This window comes from Leishmania major, chromosome 31 (genome assembly GCF_000002725.2).
Source record: "Leishmania major strain Friedlin complete genome, chromosome 31".
In the NCBI taxonomy this organism is placed as follows: domain Eukaryota; phylum Euglenozoa; class Kinetoplastea; order Trypanosomatida; family Trypanosomatidae; genus Leishmania; species Leishmania major.
The window spans coordinates 409,321-429,179 of record NC_007272.2 but is presented as its reverse complement, the minus strand read 5'-3'; the positions used below and the strand labels follow the sequence as shown (position 1 = coordinate 429,179).

General features: G+C 60.1%; 5 protein-coding genes across 5 annotated transcripts; all 5 read left to right on the top strand.

Annotated features, from left to right (window-relative positions):
• Window positions 1-2,558: 2,558 nt before the first annotated feature.
• On the top strand, window positions 2,559-5,483 carry LMJF_31_1080 (conserved hypothetical protein; the record flags this gene model as incomplete). The annotated part of the gene is made up of 1 exon (XM_001685041.1): window positions 2,559-5,483. The coding sequence occupies one exon, from the start codon at window positions 2,559-2,561 to the stop codon at window positions 5,481-5,483; it is 2,925 nt and encodes a 974-aa protein (XP_001685093.1).
• A 1,161-nt stretch (window positions 5,484-6,644) lies between these two features.
• Window positions 6,645-7,436, top strand: LMJF_31_1070 (biotin/lipoate protein ligase-like protein; the record flags this gene model as incomplete). The annotated part of the gene is made up of 1 exon (XM_001685040.1): window positions 6,645-7,436. One exon carries the CDS (start codon window positions 6,645-6,647, stop codon window positions 7,434-7,436), a length of 792 nt encoding a protein of 263 aa, XP_001685092.1.
• A 1,893-nt stretch (window positions 7,437-9,329) lies between these two features.
• On the top strand, window positions 9,330-10,958 carry LMJF_31_1060 (conserved hypothetical protein; the record flags this gene model as incomplete). Its single annotated transcript, XM_001685039.1, has 1 exon — window positions 9,330-10,958. The coding sequence occupies one exon, from the start codon at window positions 9,330-9,332 to the stop codon at window positions 10,956-10,958; it is 1,629 nt and encodes a 542-aa protein (XP_001685091.1).
• A 1,605-nt stretch (window positions 10,959-12,563) lies between these two features.
• LMJF_31_1050 (hypothetical protein) lies at window positions 12,564-13,727 on the top strand (the record flags this gene model as incomplete). Its single annotated transcript, XM_001685038.2, has 1 exon — window positions 12,564-13,727. One exon carries the CDS (start codon window positions 12,564-12,566, stop codon window positions 13,725-13,727), a length of 1,164 nt encoding a protein of 387 aa, XP_001685090.2.
• A 3,002-nt stretch (window positions 13,728-16,729) lies between these two features.
• LMJF_31_1040 (conserved hypothetical protein) lies at window positions 16,730-19,042 on the top strand (the record flags this gene model as incomplete). Its single annotated transcript, XM_001685037.1, has 1 exon — window positions 16,730-19,042. One exon carries the CDS (start codon window positions 16,730-16,732, stop codon window positions 19,040-19,042), a length of 2,313 nt encoding a protein of 770 aa, XP_001685089.1.
• Between the last annotated feature and the right edge of the window lie 817 nt (window positions 19,043-19,859).

Below are 19,859 nucleotides of genomic sequence, written 5' to 3'. Positions count from 1 at the left end.
GTGTGTGTGTGTGTGGGGGGGGGCGCCAAGTATCCTACAGCCTGCCCTTGGGTGTTGGCTGTGGACTGCCGGTGTGGATGCACAGGGCTGTGCTGGCGCTGTGCCGGACCGACGCGTGGTGATGGTGATCAGGTGTGTGGCAGCTCACTACGCATCGCGTCGACGGTCCCACAAATAGGTGCGTGCACGGTGGTGTCTGCCGCCTCTGCAGCGTTGCGGTGATACCGAGCGTGGTCCCGGACCTGGCCTGCTCTGTCCGCAGCGGGGCTGCGCTTGATTGAGCGGCGCCGAGCGGACCTGGTTGCCGCGGTTGCTTGGCGCAGTCGCAGTGCCGCAGAGGCAGATGATCTTTGGTCGTATGCGTGTATATCTGCTGATCTGCTCATGCTATAGTCGACACCTCAAGGAAACGAATTTTTTTTGGCTGTGGCGCCGTGACCGTGTGCTGGGCGGTCGAGCAGAGGGTGCCGCAGTATCGATAGCACGAGCAAAGGCTTGTGCAGTGCTTACACTGCCATAACCATCACTCTCTCGCAGCGAACTCTTTCGACTCGCTGGCTGCTATGCGCTGTATGTTTTTTTTTTCTTGTCTTATACGTTCAGCTTCGTGAGAGTATACGCATGCGCGTGTCTCTGTACGGCAGCAAGTGAAAGTTTTTCGTTTTTTCGCCTCTGGGAGCATACGTCTGAAGGGGGTGGAGTTGTAGGCCGTCCTCGTGCCTGTTGCGCCACACCACTCGTGGTTTCTCCTCTGCGTCTCTCAGTAAGGCGTCTTACTCTGTCTCAGGCACCGTGTCGATCCTCGACGGCCTCGGCTATTGAGGGCTGCGCCGCCAGCGCCCTCGTTTCCGTCTCAAAAGAGGGAGAATGAGATGGAATGGGGGGGGGGAGGCAGACCGTGAGCGCACACGGATGTTGTAGCGTCACACATTTCCTATTGGACGTGCGGCTCCTCTGCCTCTCCTCCTCTTTTTTTTGTTACTTTGCTTCTTCTCTTTCGATCTGTGAAACCCATTCTCTTTCACGCTGTGCCTCTATGTGATTTTGAAAAGTCATTGCTGGCGCGCTGGCGTAATGGGCCATATCGTCTCCGATCAGCTGTGGCGGCGCCTGAGAGCTTGTCTTCTTCCAACCCTCGAAAATAGCCTCTTGCAGTACCAGGCCTTGAGAACCCCGGGTCGTCTATCAGCCCTCCCGCATCACACGTCAAACTCTTGTGCGTGAAAGCAGGTGATCTGAGTTTTTTTTTTGCTGTTTTGGTACTTTTAGCTTGATTCTATAGGTGACCATGTCTCTCTTACGCACACACTCTCCCCCGTGAGCTCGGCTGTTCGGCGTCGCTTGTGTCGTGCTCTCCCCTAACCACAAGCACCTCTCTGGAGTCCTCCACGTGCGGCCACGCACAGGACAACAAAACGGAAGGCAGAGCGCTGTCAGAGGCTGATGCAGGGACACTGTGTTCTTCTCATTCTCGTGATGCATGCCGCCTCCAGCCTGTTGCCGTTCTCGTTGTAGTGGAAGTCTACCACACGCGCGAAACGACAGAGGAACGCCGTATGCACCGCTGGTCTCATCGACCCCGCCCCCGCCGCCGTCTGTCGCCCCTCCTCATTGCTGTGCTTCGCTGCCGCGTTTTATTTTTGCAGCTGCTCTGAACACCGGCGGGGAAGAGGAAGAGTATGTTGTGCTTGTGCTGGTCGGTGTTGTCCCCTCTTGCTGCCTTCATGCAATGATGTCTGGGTGTACGGCGGTAACGTTACGACATGCTTCGCTTGATCGAGGATGAGCGACGGAACACAAAAAGCGAAGGCACAAGAGGTGCCGAAACGCGTCGGTGGACGTTCGCTGTTGTTTTATCGTAAACAGGCGCATCTTCCGCTGGCACGGCATACTGTTGCGTGTCCGGGCAGAAGATGAGCGGTGTCGCTGCTCACCACCGCAGTCCTCCGTGCGACGTTAACTGCCCATGTGCTGACGAGGGAGTCAGCTTCGCATATATCGAGAAGTGCCTCTGATACATGGTTTCCAGCAAAGCTACATCCTGCGGAAGCAGGGCCACAAAATCCATGCCTTAGGTGCACGTGCGTTTCGCGCACTCGCTCATCCACGCAGCAGCAGCAGGGGCAAACTTGTCTGATGGACTCGCTCTCCACCTCACGTCTTGTCGGAATGCACCGCGCCTCGCCCCACTCACACGCCACTCGCGCACGCTACGACACACATCGTTTCTCCGCTCCCTCTGCACCTCTCTTTGTGCGTTTCTCTTCCGCAAGTAGCTCGCGTTGCTTACACGGATACAGCGTGTGGGACACGGCGCTATCCTTTTCCTTTTGTTGTGTTCACTTCTTGTGCTGCCGGTCTACTGCACCGACGTTGTCGTGTATTATTCCTCGGTGACGATCGATTTCACTTGGCACGCGTACGCGCTCGTCTCTCGCTCTCTTTCTCTCGCCGCACCGGCCCACTGACCAACGTGGATCGGCCAGCGGCATATATCCACCCACCCTTCTCAAACGTCCTAGCAGACGAGGGAGAGAGAGGTAAAGAGCAGAGGCGCCATGTCGCGCAGTCAGCTTTCCATCGACTTGGAGGATTTTTTGGGGTATGAGGCACCGATCCCCACGGATGCCTTTGTTGTCGGTATCCGCCCGCGCGCGCCGCTTCCGCGACGATCTACGCATGCATATGATGGCAATGGCAGCGATCTTTCCGATCTGTCGTCGCGGCCCAACTCCGTCGTTGCGTCAACGGATGTACGGAGTCGGCGCAGACCGCGAGAGATGTTGTATGGAGTGCATGAGGACCTCGAAGCACAGCGACGGGCCTTGGTCGGACAATCTCGTCGCGCGAACTCGCCCAGAAGCCGTGTCACGGTGATTAAAGAGGAGGAAGCTATGAATTCCGAGACCACCGTGGGCACCAATGACAATGACACTGAGGTACAGCGCCGTGGCGGACCGCTCCGCCGGCTGGAGTCGAATCGAGCTCAGCTAAGCCGCGAGTTTAGCGAGGCGCGGGACCTGGAGCGGCAGCAGCAGCAGCTCATCGCCATGCTGACAAGTCGTCTTGATGACATGGACGCGCGCTTTCAGGCGCAGGTGACGGAGCTGTCGGCGAAGCTGGAGAAGATGAACGTCAGTGTGGGCGAGAAGTACGACGCGATCTACAGCAAGATGTCGGACACGATAAGTGCGCGAGGGGAGGAGGTGTCACGACTGGAGCAGGAGCTGAGGGCGCTGAAGATGTCAAACGCAGAGGAGTTCAAATCATGCCGCGATAGCATTGTGGCGTGCCGCGCAGACTTGGCCAAGCTGGAGGGCCGACTGGAAGGTGTACTGTCCCGTCCGCCGTCGTCGTCTGTAGCAGCCGCCCCCTCCCCTTCATCGACCTCCGTCTCGCCGGCCCCACCAGCGCAGCCGTGCTCATCGTCAACGGCGTTCAAGCCTGGTGGTAACGCTTGCGGCGGCTTCCCCTCCAGCCTCCCCTCGGCGGCGACGTTTTCTGCCAACGCTCCCGCCTCGTCTCACCCATCTCCTTCGGCATCGACCGCCGGCACTGGATTTGGCTTGGCTACCTCGGCGGCGGCGCTGGGCGGATTTGGCGCGAAGCCGGCGGAGAAGGCGGTCGCTGCCGCAGCCGCTGCCGGAGTGGCGAACACAACGGCCGAAACCGTCAACGCGTCGAGTGCGTCGACGTCCGCAAAGGCGCCGGCTTTCGAAAACCCCTTTTCCACCCCGCCAACTGACGCGAGCAGCTCGGGCAACCCGTTTTCGCTTGGCGGCTCCGCGAACACAAATGCAGTCGCCGCCACGAAGCCGCAGGACGCCTCATCAGACAAGCTGGCAACCTCAGCAAGCACAAGCGCATTTGGTATGGCGAGCAGCAGTTTCCCTGCAGCCGCGAGCGCAGCGCCGAATACCGGGGAGGCCAAGCCGTTGGTGTTTGGCGGTGGCGTCACAGGCGCGTTGCAGGGTGCTGCTGCTGCGCCGGCGCCGTTTGGCACAGCCTCCACCAGTTTCTCGTTCCTAGCAAAGCCGGCGACACCACCGGCGCAAGGCAGCAGCGCGGTGACAAACAGTTTCAACGTAGCCGCTGCACCGTCTGGCACGCCGAGCGGATCGCCGTTCTCGCTCACAAGTGGTGGTGCAACTTCGACCTCTGCGGCAGCGGGCGGAAATCCTTTTATGCCTGCGGCGGTCGATTCGTCGAGCCCGAAGCCGCCAGCATTTGGCGGTGCAGTGACGCCTCAGCAGGGGCCGCCGCTGGCGAACGGAGGCACCTCCGCAGCATCGGCAGCGGCGGCCGTCACCTCTTCGTCTTTGGACATGAGTAACCCTAGTGCGCGTGCACCGGGGAGCGGTGGTAGCAGCAGTGGCGGCAGCCGCAGTAGCGGTTTCGGTGGTGTTGCTTTCCCCGCATCCACCACACCATCAACAGGCGCACAAGCAGCACCTGCAGGGGCCTTTTCCTTCGGCACATCTCACGCCCAAGGGCCGAACGTGTCCCCCGCGGCATTCGCCGGCGCGGCTGGTGTCTCTTCACTGGCATCAACTGCACCGGCATCCGGCTCTTCAGGCAGCGGAACTGCCTCTGCCTTCGGAATCGGCACTCCCGACAGCGGGGGCAGAAATGGTAGCACGCCGTTTGGCAGCAGCAACACCGGCAACACGGCTGGTGGCGGCCCTGGTGCACTTGGCAGCAGCACCTTTCCCTCCACCAGCGCCTTCCCGTCCTCGGCCGCCGCTTCGGCATCCACCCCGATCAGTGGCCCGTTCACCAGTGGCGGCGGCGCGCCGGCTCCTTCCGCCTCTGCTCCCCCGGCTCTTGGAGGGTGCTCGAACGGCGCTCCATCGAGCGTTTTCAGCTGTGGCGGTGCACCGGCCACTCCTGAACAGGGCACGGCTGGCGCGCAGGGTGCGAACATGAACCCGCCGAAGCCGGTCGGCACCACATTCGGCGGAGGCGGTTTCACTGCCCACACCAGCGCCAATGCCTTTGGCGCGGTAGCAGGTCCGAACGCCGTGTCTACCAATGCATTTTCTGGGGCTAGCAACACCGCCGGCACCGGTGCTTCCAGCTCCATCTTTGGAGGCAGCGGCGGAGGTGTGGGCAGCAATCCGATGAATGGCAGCGCGGCATCCACGGCATTCGGGTCGAACACGAGCAACAGCAACGCCGGCAACTCGCTCTTTGGCTCCGGCGGCGGCGGCGGCCCTGCTGCCGCTGGTGCTGGGGCATTTGGAGCGGTGCCTGCAGGAGGGCCGATACCCGTGTTTGGCAGCAGTCCGGCAGGCGGAAGTGGACCTTCTCGCAGCGCCTTTGGAGCTGCACCGCCAGCCTTCTCGCAACCGCTCGGGACCTCTCCGGCATTTGGCGGCGGTGGTGGCGGTGCTGCTACGATGGGGGCGATGGGTGGGCCGTCACAGGGGACGAGCATTCTAGGCTCGAGCAGCTCTCGCAAGAAGGCGCCCAGACGCTACTGAGCTGTATGCATGTTGTCGTGGTAGGGGTCGGGAGGGGGGGGGCCGAGTCTTCCGGCATTGGAGTTGGTGGCGGTGCTGCAAGACGCGAGGCGCGTTTTCGCTTGACGTGTGTGCGCAATGCTTTACATGTCGTGTTGATCAGGGGCCTCTTTCTGTCTCTCTTTCTTCCGCTTGCCTGCATCGTCGGCTCTCAAGCCGGTACCAGGGCGGCAGCAGATCTGTGCTGTGTGTGGTGAACGCAGAGGTAGTGCGTGCGTGTGGTTGAGGGTAAGCTCAGTGCAAGAGGTGATGCCGTTGGTCTACTTGCTCACCCCCTCTCCTACGTGATCATTCCGGAGAATGTCCTCTAGAGATGCACTCAGAGCGTTAATGACTTGTTTTGGTTTCGTCCGGTTTCTCTCACGTTCTCATTGCTCGCGGCACAGCTTCTGCGTATGCGTGGTGCATGTCTCCTGCGTAGGTCTGCTCTGTATGTGTGTGGGACGGCGATAGGAATAAGTGTATAGAAAGACGAAGGGCAGCAGCAGCCAAAGCGAAGCGTGATTAAGCGCCGCGGTATTCGCGACGGCACTCCCTCACTCATCGGTTCACGTCCTTCGCAGCAGCCACCGCCTCAGCAGCACACCACCACCACTACCACCACTGTTGGGGAGTCATAGCAGCAAAACAAGCATACACTGCTTGGTTATCGGTATATTCCCTTATACCGTTGATCTCCAACCAAACCGTACACGGAGTTACAGGCACTCGAGATGGATACCCCCTTGTACTACACGCTTCATCAGCTCTTCTCCCCCCCCCCTACGCACACACGTTTCCCTCTCTTAACATGCGAGCAACTGCCTTCACCACTTGTTTTCCTTCTCTCTCTCACTCGCTCGCTCCCCTCTGGAAAGTGGTTGCATTCGTGTCTCCTCGCAGCCACTGTCTGGACCGCTTCGCACGGCACGCTTACACACATCCATCATCGGCCTCGTATCTCCGTCCCATTCACTTGCGAATTTATTATCGCACGGCGAGAGCGCTCGTTTGCACGAAAAGCGACGCGAAAAACGAACAAAAACAACAACAACAAAAAATCGACAGCAAATCCGCACGGGGGCGGCACCCTTAATTGACAGCAAGGCAAACAAAGACATACAAGTGGCACCACCTGCGACCATGCCCGCGCACTGTCCACCCAACATCCATTTTCTCGAGGAGGTCACCTCCACGATGGATGTGGCCCGCACGATGAGGGCGACCGCTGGTGGGAAGGCGTTTGCTGTCGTCGCGGCCGAGCAGACAGCCGGTCGTGGCACAGGCGGTCGCACGTGGACCTCGCCGAAGGGGAACCTCTACATGACTGTTGGTGTGCCTCAGCTGGGCCAACCACCATGTCTCAAGGAGGAGCTGGTGCCCGTGTTGCCGCTCATCTGTGGTCTTGCGTGCCGCCGCGCCGTGCTGGAGGTGCTTCATCTGGATGGGGCGTTGGCCAAGGCTTCGGTTGCTGCGGATGCGGCCAAGGCCGTGGCGACCAAGTGGCCGAACGACATCATCTACAATCACAAGAAGATTGGCGGCACCCTAATCGAGAGCGATGGGGACTACTTGATCATTGGCATTGGCATGAACATCGCCGTGGCACCGCAGATGACGGACGCTGGCCGCGAGGCAACAATGATCAACACCATTGCGGAGGATTTCGGCGTGAAGTCGTGCCCCCCGCGGGACCTCGCGAACGCGATCTGGTGCCACCTCTTCGACATCTGCAGCTCGCCAGAGTGGACGCGCGAGTTGGTGATTGAGAGTTTCGACAAGGTGATGGACAAGTCCCTGAAGCTGCACAAGCGGCTGCCAGGCGGCCGCGATCCGGAGGAGCTGACGGCGGTTTCGCTAAACAGCTGGGGCCATTTGAAGGTTCGCCACGCCGACGGCACAGTGGAGGACTTGTCCGCGGAATACTTGTTTTGAGCAGGTGCTGCGGCTACGGGGATGGGCCGAGGAACTGGTGAGCGACATCGACAGCTCATCACACGGTTAGCATGTTGGCGCCTCTGGCGTCTGTGACCGATGTAGCCGTACGCGCTCCCGCTGCGAGAGGCTCCTCCTCGCCTGTGCCCGTCACGCTTTCCCACCAACGCGTGAGACACTCTGCGCAGCCCCGGAACGTGCATAGTGCAGGGAGGACACGCTGCCACATACATGGTGCAGCAGACGCACAAGTACGCGCTCGAGCACCACAACAGGCGCTACGGTGTGCTCCCACCTCCCTTTGGGTTCCCTTGGAAGCGCTGCGCCCCCCCCCCCCCCCCCCCATTCGTGACGACGAGCATCTCACTGCCGTGAGCGACATCCAGGGCCCTCAGCAAACGTGGTTAAACACTTCTCCTCGGGGGTTTCTCGCTTGAACGCTAAGGTGACGACGAGCAGAACGCACAAAGAAAAAGCGTAACGTGGCAAGGGATTTCGTTAAACTCTCATCACGGGCACTTGGGCACATCCTTATACAGCAACCATGTCTCCTTGCAATGGGCCCCTCGCAAGACGTGGCTGAGACTAGCATTTTTTTCCACCTTCTTCAACGCTTCCATTGCACCCCTAAAATGTCAATAAACATACACATACAGCCACAACTCACCTACCTTCGCAGGCATACGGCCGAGGCCTCGTCGCCCAGGGCGAGGCGTCTGCCGCCGAGCCGGGCCATGCGCCTAGCGGGCTCCTCTCGCCCCTCCTCGTCCTTTCTCTGGATGCGCGCTGCCCCACAGGCGCCGCACGCACCGGCGTGCGCTGCACGCGTCGACCTATGTGGGCAGCGCCTATGAGCCTGTTCCACCGCGGCGCTGCTGCCTGGGAGAGGGAGGGAGGCGTGCCTGGATGGCCTGCCCGCGTGTGCCGCCACGGCCGCCAGCGTCTCCGACTCAGCGCCAACCCGGCCCTGCCCGCCCACACCAACAGTCCGCAGCCAGCACCCGAGGCCAGGCCGCAGGCCGCTTGGCGTCCCCCACAGAGCGGTGTACGGGACCCTTGGTGCCACGCTGACGTAGCCCGCTCCCCCGGCATCAGGGCAGAGCTCGAGATTAACAGCAGCGGGTTCGATGCGTTTTCACGAAAGCACCAGTGCTGGCGGAGAAGCGCGCCGGAAGTCGCGTGTCTTCAGCTCCGTTGAAACGCCGGTTGCATGCCCATGCATCCCCTCGACTTTCTTCATTTCGTTTTGTTTTGCCATCTGGCTAGCACTAGTGGTTGTGCTGCGAGCCTTCGCTCACCGTGATGCGACCATTATCTCGGCCGGCGGCTGTGAGTGTTTGCGGAGTGTCTCTTGCTCTGCGCCGTCGCGCTGACGAGAGTCGGCCCACTGCGGTCCCCGGAGTGCAGGGTCGCGAAGTTGTAAGCGAAACCGTGCCGGGCACCGGCGCGGCCTCTCTCACGTCTCCTCGTGCGACAAACTGGAGTGTCCGCGCTGCGTCTGCTCGTGGCGAGGGGGCGACGGATCGTGCGCAGGAGGGCCGCTCAAGACACGACCACGTTTCATTCCAGGCGAGGGGGCAGCGCAGCGGCCCAAACGCGGAAGGTGCGCGACGCCGATCTCAGCGGCAGCGGCGTCTCCGACGTTCGTCTCGCACAGCTTTTGCTGATGACGAGCGCGTGAGGCCAGGGGAGGCTGTGAATGAGCGATGCTCTAGAGCCTCGGAGCTGCTACCTGTGGTGCACCCCGGAGCCGACCTCCCACCCCTCCCACAGCGCGCGCTCGCAGAAAAGCGTGCGGGCAAGTTTTCCTTTGTCAGCGATCCCAGTCAGCGCTCTAGCCGCGGTGCTTACGGCCACGAGGTGCCGAATAACACACCGAAGCCAAGGTTGCCGATGTGGGCCTCGAGCCTAACCTCGCCGGCTCTGGGCAAGGTGCGGCTGACGGAGGAGTCGTGGATCTCGCTGGACGCGCGGGGTGTGCTGGGCGAAGATGTCACCGCTCAGTTTGTGCGTTGGCTTTGCGAAAGTGTCCTGCCCGCGGACTCGGTTCTGAGAGAGCAGCTGGAGGCAAACGTGCTGCTGGACCTGCGCCTCGCCACGGCACGCGGCGTGTACGCAAAGAAGGCGTTCAAGCGGGGGGAGGTTGTGCTCACGATTCCCCTCTTGTCGGTCACCCCTGACGATGCCCCAAGCTGCACAGCATGGCTTTGCTTAAACAGTGAAACGCTGGCGAAGTACTCCACGGCTGCCCAGCAGCGAGTCGGACTACCGTCGTACGACACCGTCAAGCAGGTCCTCTCCGTGCGGCGATCTTCTTTCGATCCGATTCCGCATCCCCTCTTCCTCGATCAGGTCTGTGCAGCGCTGCTGCTTGCGTGTGAGAAGGCAGACGGCGCCGCAAGTCCACTTTACCCGTATCTGCGGCTGCTCGACTCTGCGGAGCTCTTCGACGACGAGGCCATCAAGGAGTTGCACATTGGCGTGCTGGAGCCAACGACTCACATGGAATACGACGAGCACGTGAAGAGGTTTCGGCATTACATGCGGAGGCTTCACGCGGTTTGGTGGGCGGCGTACGAATCAGCAACAGGGCGAGGACCGGGTGCGGACGCTGCAGATGCGGCAGGGGAGAGAGCCGAAACTACCGCTGCTCTCGCCTCATCGGTGCCGATTCTGCGCATTGACGGGGAGGGCAGCGAAACCTCTGTCACCGTCGACAGAGAGGGCAGATGTTATCAAGACGTCGGTAACACGGCTGTGGTGTCCGCCGATTCGAAAGTGTCAGGCGTCGACGCCGCTGCGACTCGGATGGCATGGAAGCCGCCGCCGTCGCTAGAGGACATGGCGTGGGCCCTTCGTGTCCTCGTATCTCGCCAAAAGACACTACCGCATCTCCGCGTCGACAGGGCCGCCTTCGAGCGGGTGCGCGAAGAGAACGTCGAGGGCGAGGTGCTGGACGCGTTTGGAAAGGCTGTAATGAAGGGCAAACACGCCTTCTACCAACACGTCCTGCGTGCCATCGACGAGGACCGGCTACACGTGAATGAGGTGGACCCCACGGCCATACCCACCATTGTGCCGCTGCTGGACATGGTGAGCCATCCTCCCGGCGGCGTCCCAAACGTGTCGTACACCGTGGAGAGAGTAGAGAGGACGGGAGGAGGCAGTGATAGCACAACCGAAGTCGGCACAGGTCCTCATCGCGGTGACTTAGCGAGCGGTAAGCCCACCAGCGCATCTCCATCTTACCAGGTGGTGGTGCGCGCCACGGACGACATCGAGGAGGATGAGGAGCTCACCGTCTCCTACGTCAAGTGCTACAGTGTTGCCTATACTCTTTACCGCTACGGCTTCCTGCCGCTGTCGCGCCGTGAGGACGATGTGGCGACGCTTCTTCAAGCGAACAACGTCGATGGAAATCTTCGACCTGTGCCTAAAAGCCGCTCCCCTCCATCATCTCTGTCGAAGGACGGCGTTATGTCGGCTCTGAGGCGCTGGTGGCCTTCCATGTTTGCCACGTGAGGCTTGTCACGGGGCTGTTTATGGATCCTTGTGGCGCTGTTATCGAAGGGCTTCAGTGCCCCCTTCCCTCTCTCCCACTCTGTACGTGGGCGGAAGCCAAGCAGCCCACCTCCCCTCTCCATCTCCCTGCCAGGTGCTGAGCCACTTCTGGTGGTGGCAGGGCCGTGCACCTACCTACGTAGTGGGAGGCCAGGGCGATGCACGGCTGCTGATATCGGCAGTGAGGTCCTGGCCGGCGTCGCGTCGGAGGGACCTGCGACAGTGGACACGCTTGTGACATCGATGTGATGGGCAGGGTGTGCCAGCTCGACTCGAACGCACCCCACCCCCGGCATTCACTGCCTACTGGTGAGGAATCTGAGCCACCGCGAGGGGGATGCACCAGGGGTGGCGACGGGCATAATAGAAGCGGCTGTGAGGTGTGGCGCGGGCAGCGCTTGAGGCAGAGGCCGTGCTCAGATGGCTGAGTCGGCGCACTGCTGTAAGGCGTGTGTCTACGACCGCTTCTCCGCACCAGGCGAATGGGGGCCTGTGGCAGTCCGGGTGGAGTTTGGCTGATGTTGTACAACGAAGTGGACAAGCGCACGAAAAGCGGTTCACTTTCCATCGCACATTTTTTTGGTTGTTTGGCTCTCTTGTAGGGTGTCTCAGGTGTTTCCATCGGGCGGCTTCCGGCCACGACGTGCGGGTATATGTGTGGGTGCGGGGCGCAGTAGCTCTCTTCCGTCCCTCTGATGTTGCGGAGGATGCGAGCTGTTTTTTTACCACGTTCTTTCAGACTTCAAGTCAGTCCCAATGCGACCAGCAGTTCCCATCATCACAGCCACTGGGCGAGACATGATGGATAAGGAAGGGTGTGCCCTGCACCTCTGTATGCGCGATGAAAAAGATAAGCAGCGATGCCGTGAAGGCGGGGTATGGAGGTCAGTGTGCCCGAACGTGGCGACGGCCAACACCTCTGGTGACATCGCCCATAACAGGCTAGGGAATGAGATGGTGCCCCTCCAGAATCGCCTTCTCCTGTGCTCCATCGCACTCTCTTGCTGTCATTGTCTAGTGTCACACCAGCAAGTGCAGGAGTGCCTCTCACATGTTTGTCTGCCTATCCTTCCCTCAGTACCGCCGTGATCCCGCATTTTCTGTGCTGTTCTCTCCGCTTGTCTGTGTCTGTGTCTGTGTGTGTGTGTGTGTCCGCTCTTCCTCACACTCTCTTGGAAGGAAGCGTAATCATTTCCTGCGTTTCACACGTACATCTATATCTATTTATACATCACACCGCTCACTGTACCGCCGTGCTTGCGCTCGCGTTCGTTTTGGTTTTCTATGTGTGTGCGTGTGTGTACGTGAGCTTGCTTGTGTGTCCTCACCGAGCTGCAGCTGTCTTCTTTCTCCTTTCGCATAGCATCGTGTCACGTACGTGTATGCGTGTGTGTGTGTGTGTGTGTGTGTGTGTGTCGGTGCACAGATTTTGTTTTGTCGTTGTTTCACGCACAACCACTTGTCAGGTGCCAGCGACACCATTCATCTGCTGTGACGCGCTCCTTTCTCTTGTTACTTCGTCTTCCTGTGAAGCGACAACCGAGTCCAGAGTAGCAACTGAGAACCATGTCCGCGGTCGCTCACGAGTTTGAGACACCTGCTGAGGTGAGGCCGTCTGGTCAGAATGGGATCAACATGGCCGCGGCACCGCCTGCCCGTGAGGATGGCTTTAGCGTCTCGGCTACAGAGCTCGCTTCTAAGCCGCATCCTAATCGCGCCATTCAGTCCACAGTCTCAGTGCCGCACACGCGGATCCTGAGCCGTCCATCCGCCGGCGGAGTGCACTTCTCTGATGCTGGGAGGACTGCCGCATCCGGCTCTGCGAACGGCGGCAAATCGCACGCGGTGCCCTACGAGGGTACGGTGGTGCATCCCTCGTCGCGCGGTCGCGTTTCCAGGTCTGGAGCTGGTGCAGGTGCGGTTGCCAGTGGGGCTGAGGCAAAGGCCGTCGTGCAGCTGGCCGGTGAGAAGGTGAAGGCTGCTAAGGTTCAGTTTCCCCAGGAGATCGCTGCGGCTGACCACAGAGCCACGCCTGCGGGGGGCAAAAAGAGGGTGCCGGAGCCGCGCCTCAAGCACGCGCACTTGCCGAAGGTACCCGAGGCCTACGCAACAGCCGCGGCTGCGAATGGCAATGGGGCCAGCGCGGTCAAGACGACATCTCGTCGGCGCCGCCGCAACGGAAACACCGCAGGGGCTGAGGGCAGGCGACCGCCGCATTCTCAGACCGCGGGGCAGGGCGCTGTCAAGGCGACCAAGGCAAAGCAGCCGGTGGGGATATCCAAGAAGACGCAGGGCGAGAACGGCAGGGCTCATTGCACGGAGCCGGCCGCCAGCTCGCAGGAGTCTGGGAAGAGGAAGGCGGCAGCGGCTAGGACAGCCGAGGCCGCCGCTGCGGCAAAAGGTTCTCCGAAGCAAAAGCCTGCCAAGAAAGCGATCCCGGCTGCTGCTGCTGCTGCTGCTGCTACGACCAACGCTAAGAGCGCTGAGCACGGTGCCGCTGCACAGTCGCAGACAGAGAAGTCGGCGGCAGCAGCGGAGGCGTCAGCGGATCAGGCGTGCGTCGACAAGAAGAACATCGTAGAGGAAGCCACGACTGAGGTCGATGGGGTGCTCAGCGCTCCTGCAGTGGAGAAAGAGGCCGCTGCTGCGGCGAAGCACGCGGATCCGGAGGCGACAGGTGCTAAGGAGGAAGCTGCCGAGCAACCCGAGGAGGATGCGACTGAGCTTTAAAGCATAGTAGTGCCCCCCCCCCCCCGCTGTGCTCTCAGGTGCATATCTGGCATAGAGAGCTAGAGTGCGGATTGCTAGGCCGCATGCGGGGGTAGGGGCATGACTTTCGCGTGGCTCGTTCTCTCCTTGTCCTTGTCGTTCATGTCTCCCCTGGACTCGCAGCCGACTCATGCGGACACGGTGGAAAACAGTCGAAGCTGGATGCAGCGTCCTCTGCTCCCTCCCGACGAATTTGAGCAGTCTGTACCCTACTGGCCCGCACAACAAACACACAAAAGCGGATACATATACCTAGGCCTGTTTTTCCCTCCCGGTATCCTTATGTGCACGTCTCTCTTCGTTGTGCCCTTTCAGGAAGCTGTGCGGCGGCCGGGGCAGTGTGAGGGGTTTGTAAGAGTGGCCAGGGGGCGGGTGGCGGTGGTGAGGCGGTGTCACGCACGTTTGTGGCTCCATCGTTGCCTTTGGCCTCTTTGATGAGATGACGCGTCACTCCTTCTGTGGGTGCTTCGTTGTGACTCTTCGCTTGAATGGTTGTATTTCTATCTATATATATATACACACACATGTATATGCTTATGCTGGCTTTTTGTGGTTCCCTCGACTCGTTTTTGGTATTGGAAGCACGTAAGTATAGTCTTCTCTCTACACTTGCAGCTATATCTGTATATATATATATATATTCATGTATGTATATACGTCGATATCTGTCTGTCTGTGTCCCTCCACCTTTCTCTTTTTGCGGTGGCTGGTGGAGGTGGTCGGAGGTTCTTTCGGTATCTCTCCGCTGCGCCCGTTTCTTATGTGTTCTCTTTCTTAACGCCGCGTTTTCACTTCCGGGTGAAGTTGATGAGAAGTACCTCATTTCTGTGCTGAAGGGGGCGTCTGAGTCGCTGTGCACGGTGCCTCAGTTGAAAAGCAAGCGAACGCGAGAACAACGTTTTCTCTTTTTTTGTGTGTTGCCGAGCCCTATTGGAGCCTCACAGTGCGGTGGTGCGCTGTGACGTTAGTTGTGTAGGGCTATTCCTCACCTCGACTGTACATCTTGACGCTGCCAAATTTTCCTTGTTGACCACGCGTGTGCGTACCATACCTCCTGCAAACCTGTACTGTCCTTCCTCATCGTTGATGTATGGAAGGAACCCCCCCAAAAAAACAAACAAAAAAAACGGATCGACTCGCACGCGCGCGGAAGCAGGGGTGCCGCTGCAGGCAGTACTGCACACTCCTACTCGAATCGCATACGCAGGGGCAAAGGGACTCCACCGAATGTCTTTCACCACGACCACACAATAAGGAACGCTGGAGGTGCGGCTGCGACTCGGGCTGCTGAAAAAAAGGGAGAAGGGTTCTTACTCGTCCCACCGCGCGAGTGGCTGGCACTCGTGTCATGGTGCCCGGCGAATCATGAAGCGCCGATATTGTGTCGCTGCTGCAATGCAATGCCCTCTCAAACGAAAGCATCTTGCACGTCGGGACACCATATCTACCCTTCTTCCCCTCTCTCTCTGCACCCCATGCGCATGCTGGCGTGCGCATCCTCTCTTCCCTTCCCTTTGCACGGTCGGTGTCCACGCATGCCCAGCTGCCCTGTGCTGAAGTTGTCTGTACTTCTCTCTCGCCAGTGTACTTCTCGCACGCCTTGAGCGCCTGGTGCACCATTCGCGCACACGTATATCCGTCACGCGCGCAGCTCTCCTTTCTGTGCCTTGTAGCGCACCTAGGTATAGCGCCTCCAACGGCGTGCTCCTTGCCCCGCTATCCCACGCGAGCGGCACACGTTCAGGGGATTTGCGCATGTGTGCTTGTGTGTGTGTGTGTGTGTGTGTGCTTCGATTGACAGTGTCATATTCCTTGACCAGGTCTGCGCTTGTCTTTCCATTTTTGTTGGTACCTGTTGCCCGTCCAGCTGACGTCCGCTCCAGCCGCTCTCCCACACTCTTGGCGGACATGTGCATGTGCACAAGACCTCCATTGAGTCCGTGCCCACATTTCTCCCAAGCAGAAGAACTTTTCATCTGCTGTCTCTCTCTCTCTCTTTGGCGCAAGGCGCTTGCGGTCGTTGGGTAGCACGCAGTCTCAGCCCTCTCGTACAGCTTCGTTCTGTGCTCGCGTCCCGCATCGGTGCTCTACTCCGCTCGCATCGAGTCCGCATCAAACAAGTCCAAGTAGCGTGGAAGTGCTCACGCACGCGAGAGGCAGCGCCGATAAAGAAACAGCAAGACGCCCTGGTCAATCCCATCATCTTTTTATTGCATATTTCGGGAGTGGCACATTCCAGTCTGCTCACACTGCGCACCCGGTCAGCACTGTGGCGCTCGTTCCATCTGCTCTCCTGTCGCGTATCACTTGCATGACGTGCATCGCGCACGCCTCTTGCTCTATCGCTTTTGTAATTTCACCTATACCTTCCTTCATTTTTTTTTTCATCTCATTGCATCACACGCGTTACCTCGATTCGCTTGTTTCTGTGCTTCTGGCGATCAGTCTTTCCATTGCCGTTAGCCTCCGGTGTGCTTTCTCGCGCTCTCTCTGTGTGTGTGCGTGCGCCCTCGCCTGTTGTCGACTCGCTTCTGCGCGACGTCCTGATTTTCGTTGGTGTGGTGTCTGCGTCGTCTTCCTCTCTGTCGTCGTTCCTGCATTTTTGTGTATGTGTGTGCTGGTTGTGACTGCGTGCGCCTCTTTCTCTTTTTTCCCCTCATCTGTGCGTCTTCGCTCCCGCGCCCTGCCATCTCCCTTGTTGTTTCTCGTCTCTCAGCGGGTTGTCTCTAGCGGCGCTGGCTTCACTTTACATTTCGCCTATTCCGTGGTGTTGGCGGTGTCGCGGCTGCATCTCTTCACGCCGGCTTCTTGTCTATCATAGCACTCAGAACGCCATTCCCGTCGAGCCCCTTCCGTGCGAAGTGCAAGCGCTGGACGTGGTCTGTGAGCACGCGTGGCGTGTTGTCTTACAGGGCACACTTGCTTGATTGATTTTCCCTTAATGCGGACGGCCTCGGCTCATCATGTCTTCCGCGCGCAGCGAGGGCTCTGAACGCTCTCCTGATGAGGTACCGAGCCTCATGTCGAGCACCACGCCTTTAGCCGCCGTGGCCCCTGTGGACTCCATCGGCGTCAAGGCCTCGCCGGCGGCATCGCTCCTCACGGCAATCTGCAGCCCGACACAAACCATCAGCAACGTCTCGGTGGCCTCCTCGCACACCTCGGTGATGCGACTGTCGCGCACCGAGGTGCTCGCCCGCACGGTGCACCTTCGCTGCCTACCGCCCTTCATGAAGCAGAGGATCCTCGCGGATGTCTTCGAGGACTGCGGTGAGTACCTGCGCGTGCGCATTTGCGGCAACGCCGCCACGCACCAGAAATGGGTGTACGGCTTCGTGGAATTTGCCACCAAAGATGCAGCGGCGAAGATGACTGCATACTGTGGGATGGAGCTGCCCAACGGCCCCGATAAGCCCCCGCTGCGCCTCAAGCTCAGCCCATCAAAGCAGCCGATTCTCGACTGCATGGCGTACGACGCTGATGTAGTCAACGGCACTCCTTGTGGCTTCGGTCGCGGGCACCTGGCCGAGTGCACACTGAACGATGTGCTGCTGGTGGTAGGCAGCGGCAGTGGCACCCCAAAATCAAGCACGACAGGAGGCGGAAGCAGCAGCGGCGGGGGCTGCGGTGGCGTGGGCGATCGTCGCATGAAGGCGGCCAACAACGCACTGACCGCTCTCACGGTGCAGTCGATTCGCAAGGTTGCTGCTACTGGGTGCGGGTGTGGCTGCTCCGGCGTGAACTGCTGCCGCTGCTGCAGCTGCTGGAAGGGGTTGCCGGAGTCCACGGAACGCGCCGCTTGTGCTGGCGGAGAGGTTTCGTCGGGCATAGATGCTCAAGGGACCGCAGCGGCTGTTGGTGCCCCCGCTGCCGCACGCGGGTGTGCTGGCTGTGCCACCGGTGATGGCGGATTAGCAATGGCGACGCACCCGAGCGACTGCTGCGGTGACGCGGCTGCGACGCTGCCGCAACTGACAGCAATGTGCTCCGGGCTCGTGGACCTTCAGATGCCTTTCGTGTTCCCTGGCGGTGGCTCCCCTCTCGACATCATGCAGCAGCTCGCCGCCGCCTTCCAGGGCCTCCGCGACAGTGCTGCCACTCATGAGAGTCAGCTGGATGGTCCGTCGATTGCGCGGCGGGCGGAGGCCATGGCGCTTGAGGCGATGCACCGCTCCGGTCGTTTCACTTCGGACACGTGCATTCAGGACACCTTGTCGGAGCTGACGCAGCTGCTCGCCTTCCTGGACTCGAACGCAGCCGTGACGGGAGGCGCCGCGCAGACCGCCTCCGGGGACTGTACCGCGACTGTCCCTCAGCGTGTCACGCAGTTGAGGATGCTGGCGCACCTCGTTAGCGCTCTCTTGTGTGTGATGCGCCGCCGTGTCGGGGATGCCGTACCGCACGTGGAGGCGGTGCTCGTCACCTTTGCGCAGATTCCGCCCTCCACGCTGCTGTTGCGTGCTCGGCGGCATGGCAAAGCCGTTGCGGTGCTGGAGCAGCGCCATGCTGAGAAATCGAAGCGTTCTCAGGTGCTCGGGGCATCGCATGAGGGCCGTGGCCCAGGTGCCGTCGCATGCGCTGCCGCCGCGATCGGTGCCCCTGCCGTCTCTTCGCTAGTCAAGCGCCGTTGTGTTCCGTCCCTCCCACTGGGCTCATTCGTCGATGAGGATGTGGCGGGGTCTCTGCTGGAAATGGTGGACGAGGAAGGCGAGTACGACGGCAGCCACTGCGAGGATGCGAAAATCCACCACATGAGCAACCGTGATGACTCGCTGGACAAGGACGATATCGAGGACAAGGATGATGACACAGCTCTGCTGAAGGACAGCAGCGGCTCCGCCTCCAGCTGCACCTACGCCAGTGAGGCGTTTTGGAACTCCACCGACACGGCTGCCTTGTGCCGCCGTGACGAGTCCTTCTCGCGCTATGTGCTGAACGTTCTTGTCTCCGTAGGGCTTGCGATGGAGGAGGTCCACTCCGTCATTGCCCGAAGCGCCTACATGCTAGCGAACGGACGGGCGATGGAGGTGTTTGGGGAGCCTAGTAAGCTACTGGCCGACCGCCTGGCTGCCGCCCCCACCGGCAATCCGCATCTGTGCGCCGCACTTTTCGCGGAGATGGCCAAGAACGGCAGCGCTCGCGACGTCACCTTTTTTCCGCATCAGTTCTTCGAAAGCGTCAATGTGGTGTCGCAACGACTGCTTGATATACGCGGGACGGAATGCTTCTGGCGTCAGCTTCCGCCCAACCACATCGTGACTCTCTTCAATGCGTAAGGTCGGATGTAGGAAATGGAGCGGCCTGAATCGATGCCGTTCGAATGCGTGTGTGCCTCTCGCAGCAGCATAGGCGTGCGGGAGGAGTGTGGAGTCGAAGGCCAACTCGCGCAGTGGACCCTGCCGCCTGCTGCCTGCTGCCAGGTTTTCGATTTAGGCCAGGCTCACCAGAACTCATTCTTGCCGCCCTCTTCACATGCGTGCTTGAGCACACTCTGAGTTGTCTCTCCGGAAGGCACAGAAAGTGCTTGCTGTCGCGCGCGTGCTTTCTTCTGACGACCCCGCACGATCTGCCGCGTCTGCCTTTATCATTGCTGTTCTCGTCGTTGTGTATCACGCACAGCGCGGCTGGCGTCGACGCGCCACGAAGATGCTGCATGTCTCTCTCCTTTGTGTGGTCGAACGCGTTTCGTATCGTAGGCGGTCTCGTTCTTTTTTTTTATTTGTAATTTTCTCGTCGTCTGCGTCTCCTCGCGGACCTCCGCGGGTAAACACGTCATCGCCTCAACGTTCCCCGTTGGCGTTTTGTGCTTTCTCTCTCTCTCTCTCTCTTTTCGTTGGGTCGTTTGCTGCGTGGTGGTGGTGTCGTCCCTGTCCCCCCCCCTTCACACTCTCTGCCTCTCCTTTGTCGGCTCATTGTTCTTTTTTTTTTTCTTGTGCTGTGTGTGTGTGTGTGTGTGTGTGTGTGTGTGTGAATGAGGAACCGCGCTCTTCCATTTCGTGTACGTCCCTAACTGTGACCGTGACGCCGCCACGTGCCTGCCGCGGTGGCGGCGGTTGCGCTGCCGCGCGAGCGAGTCGACGAGATGCCTACACA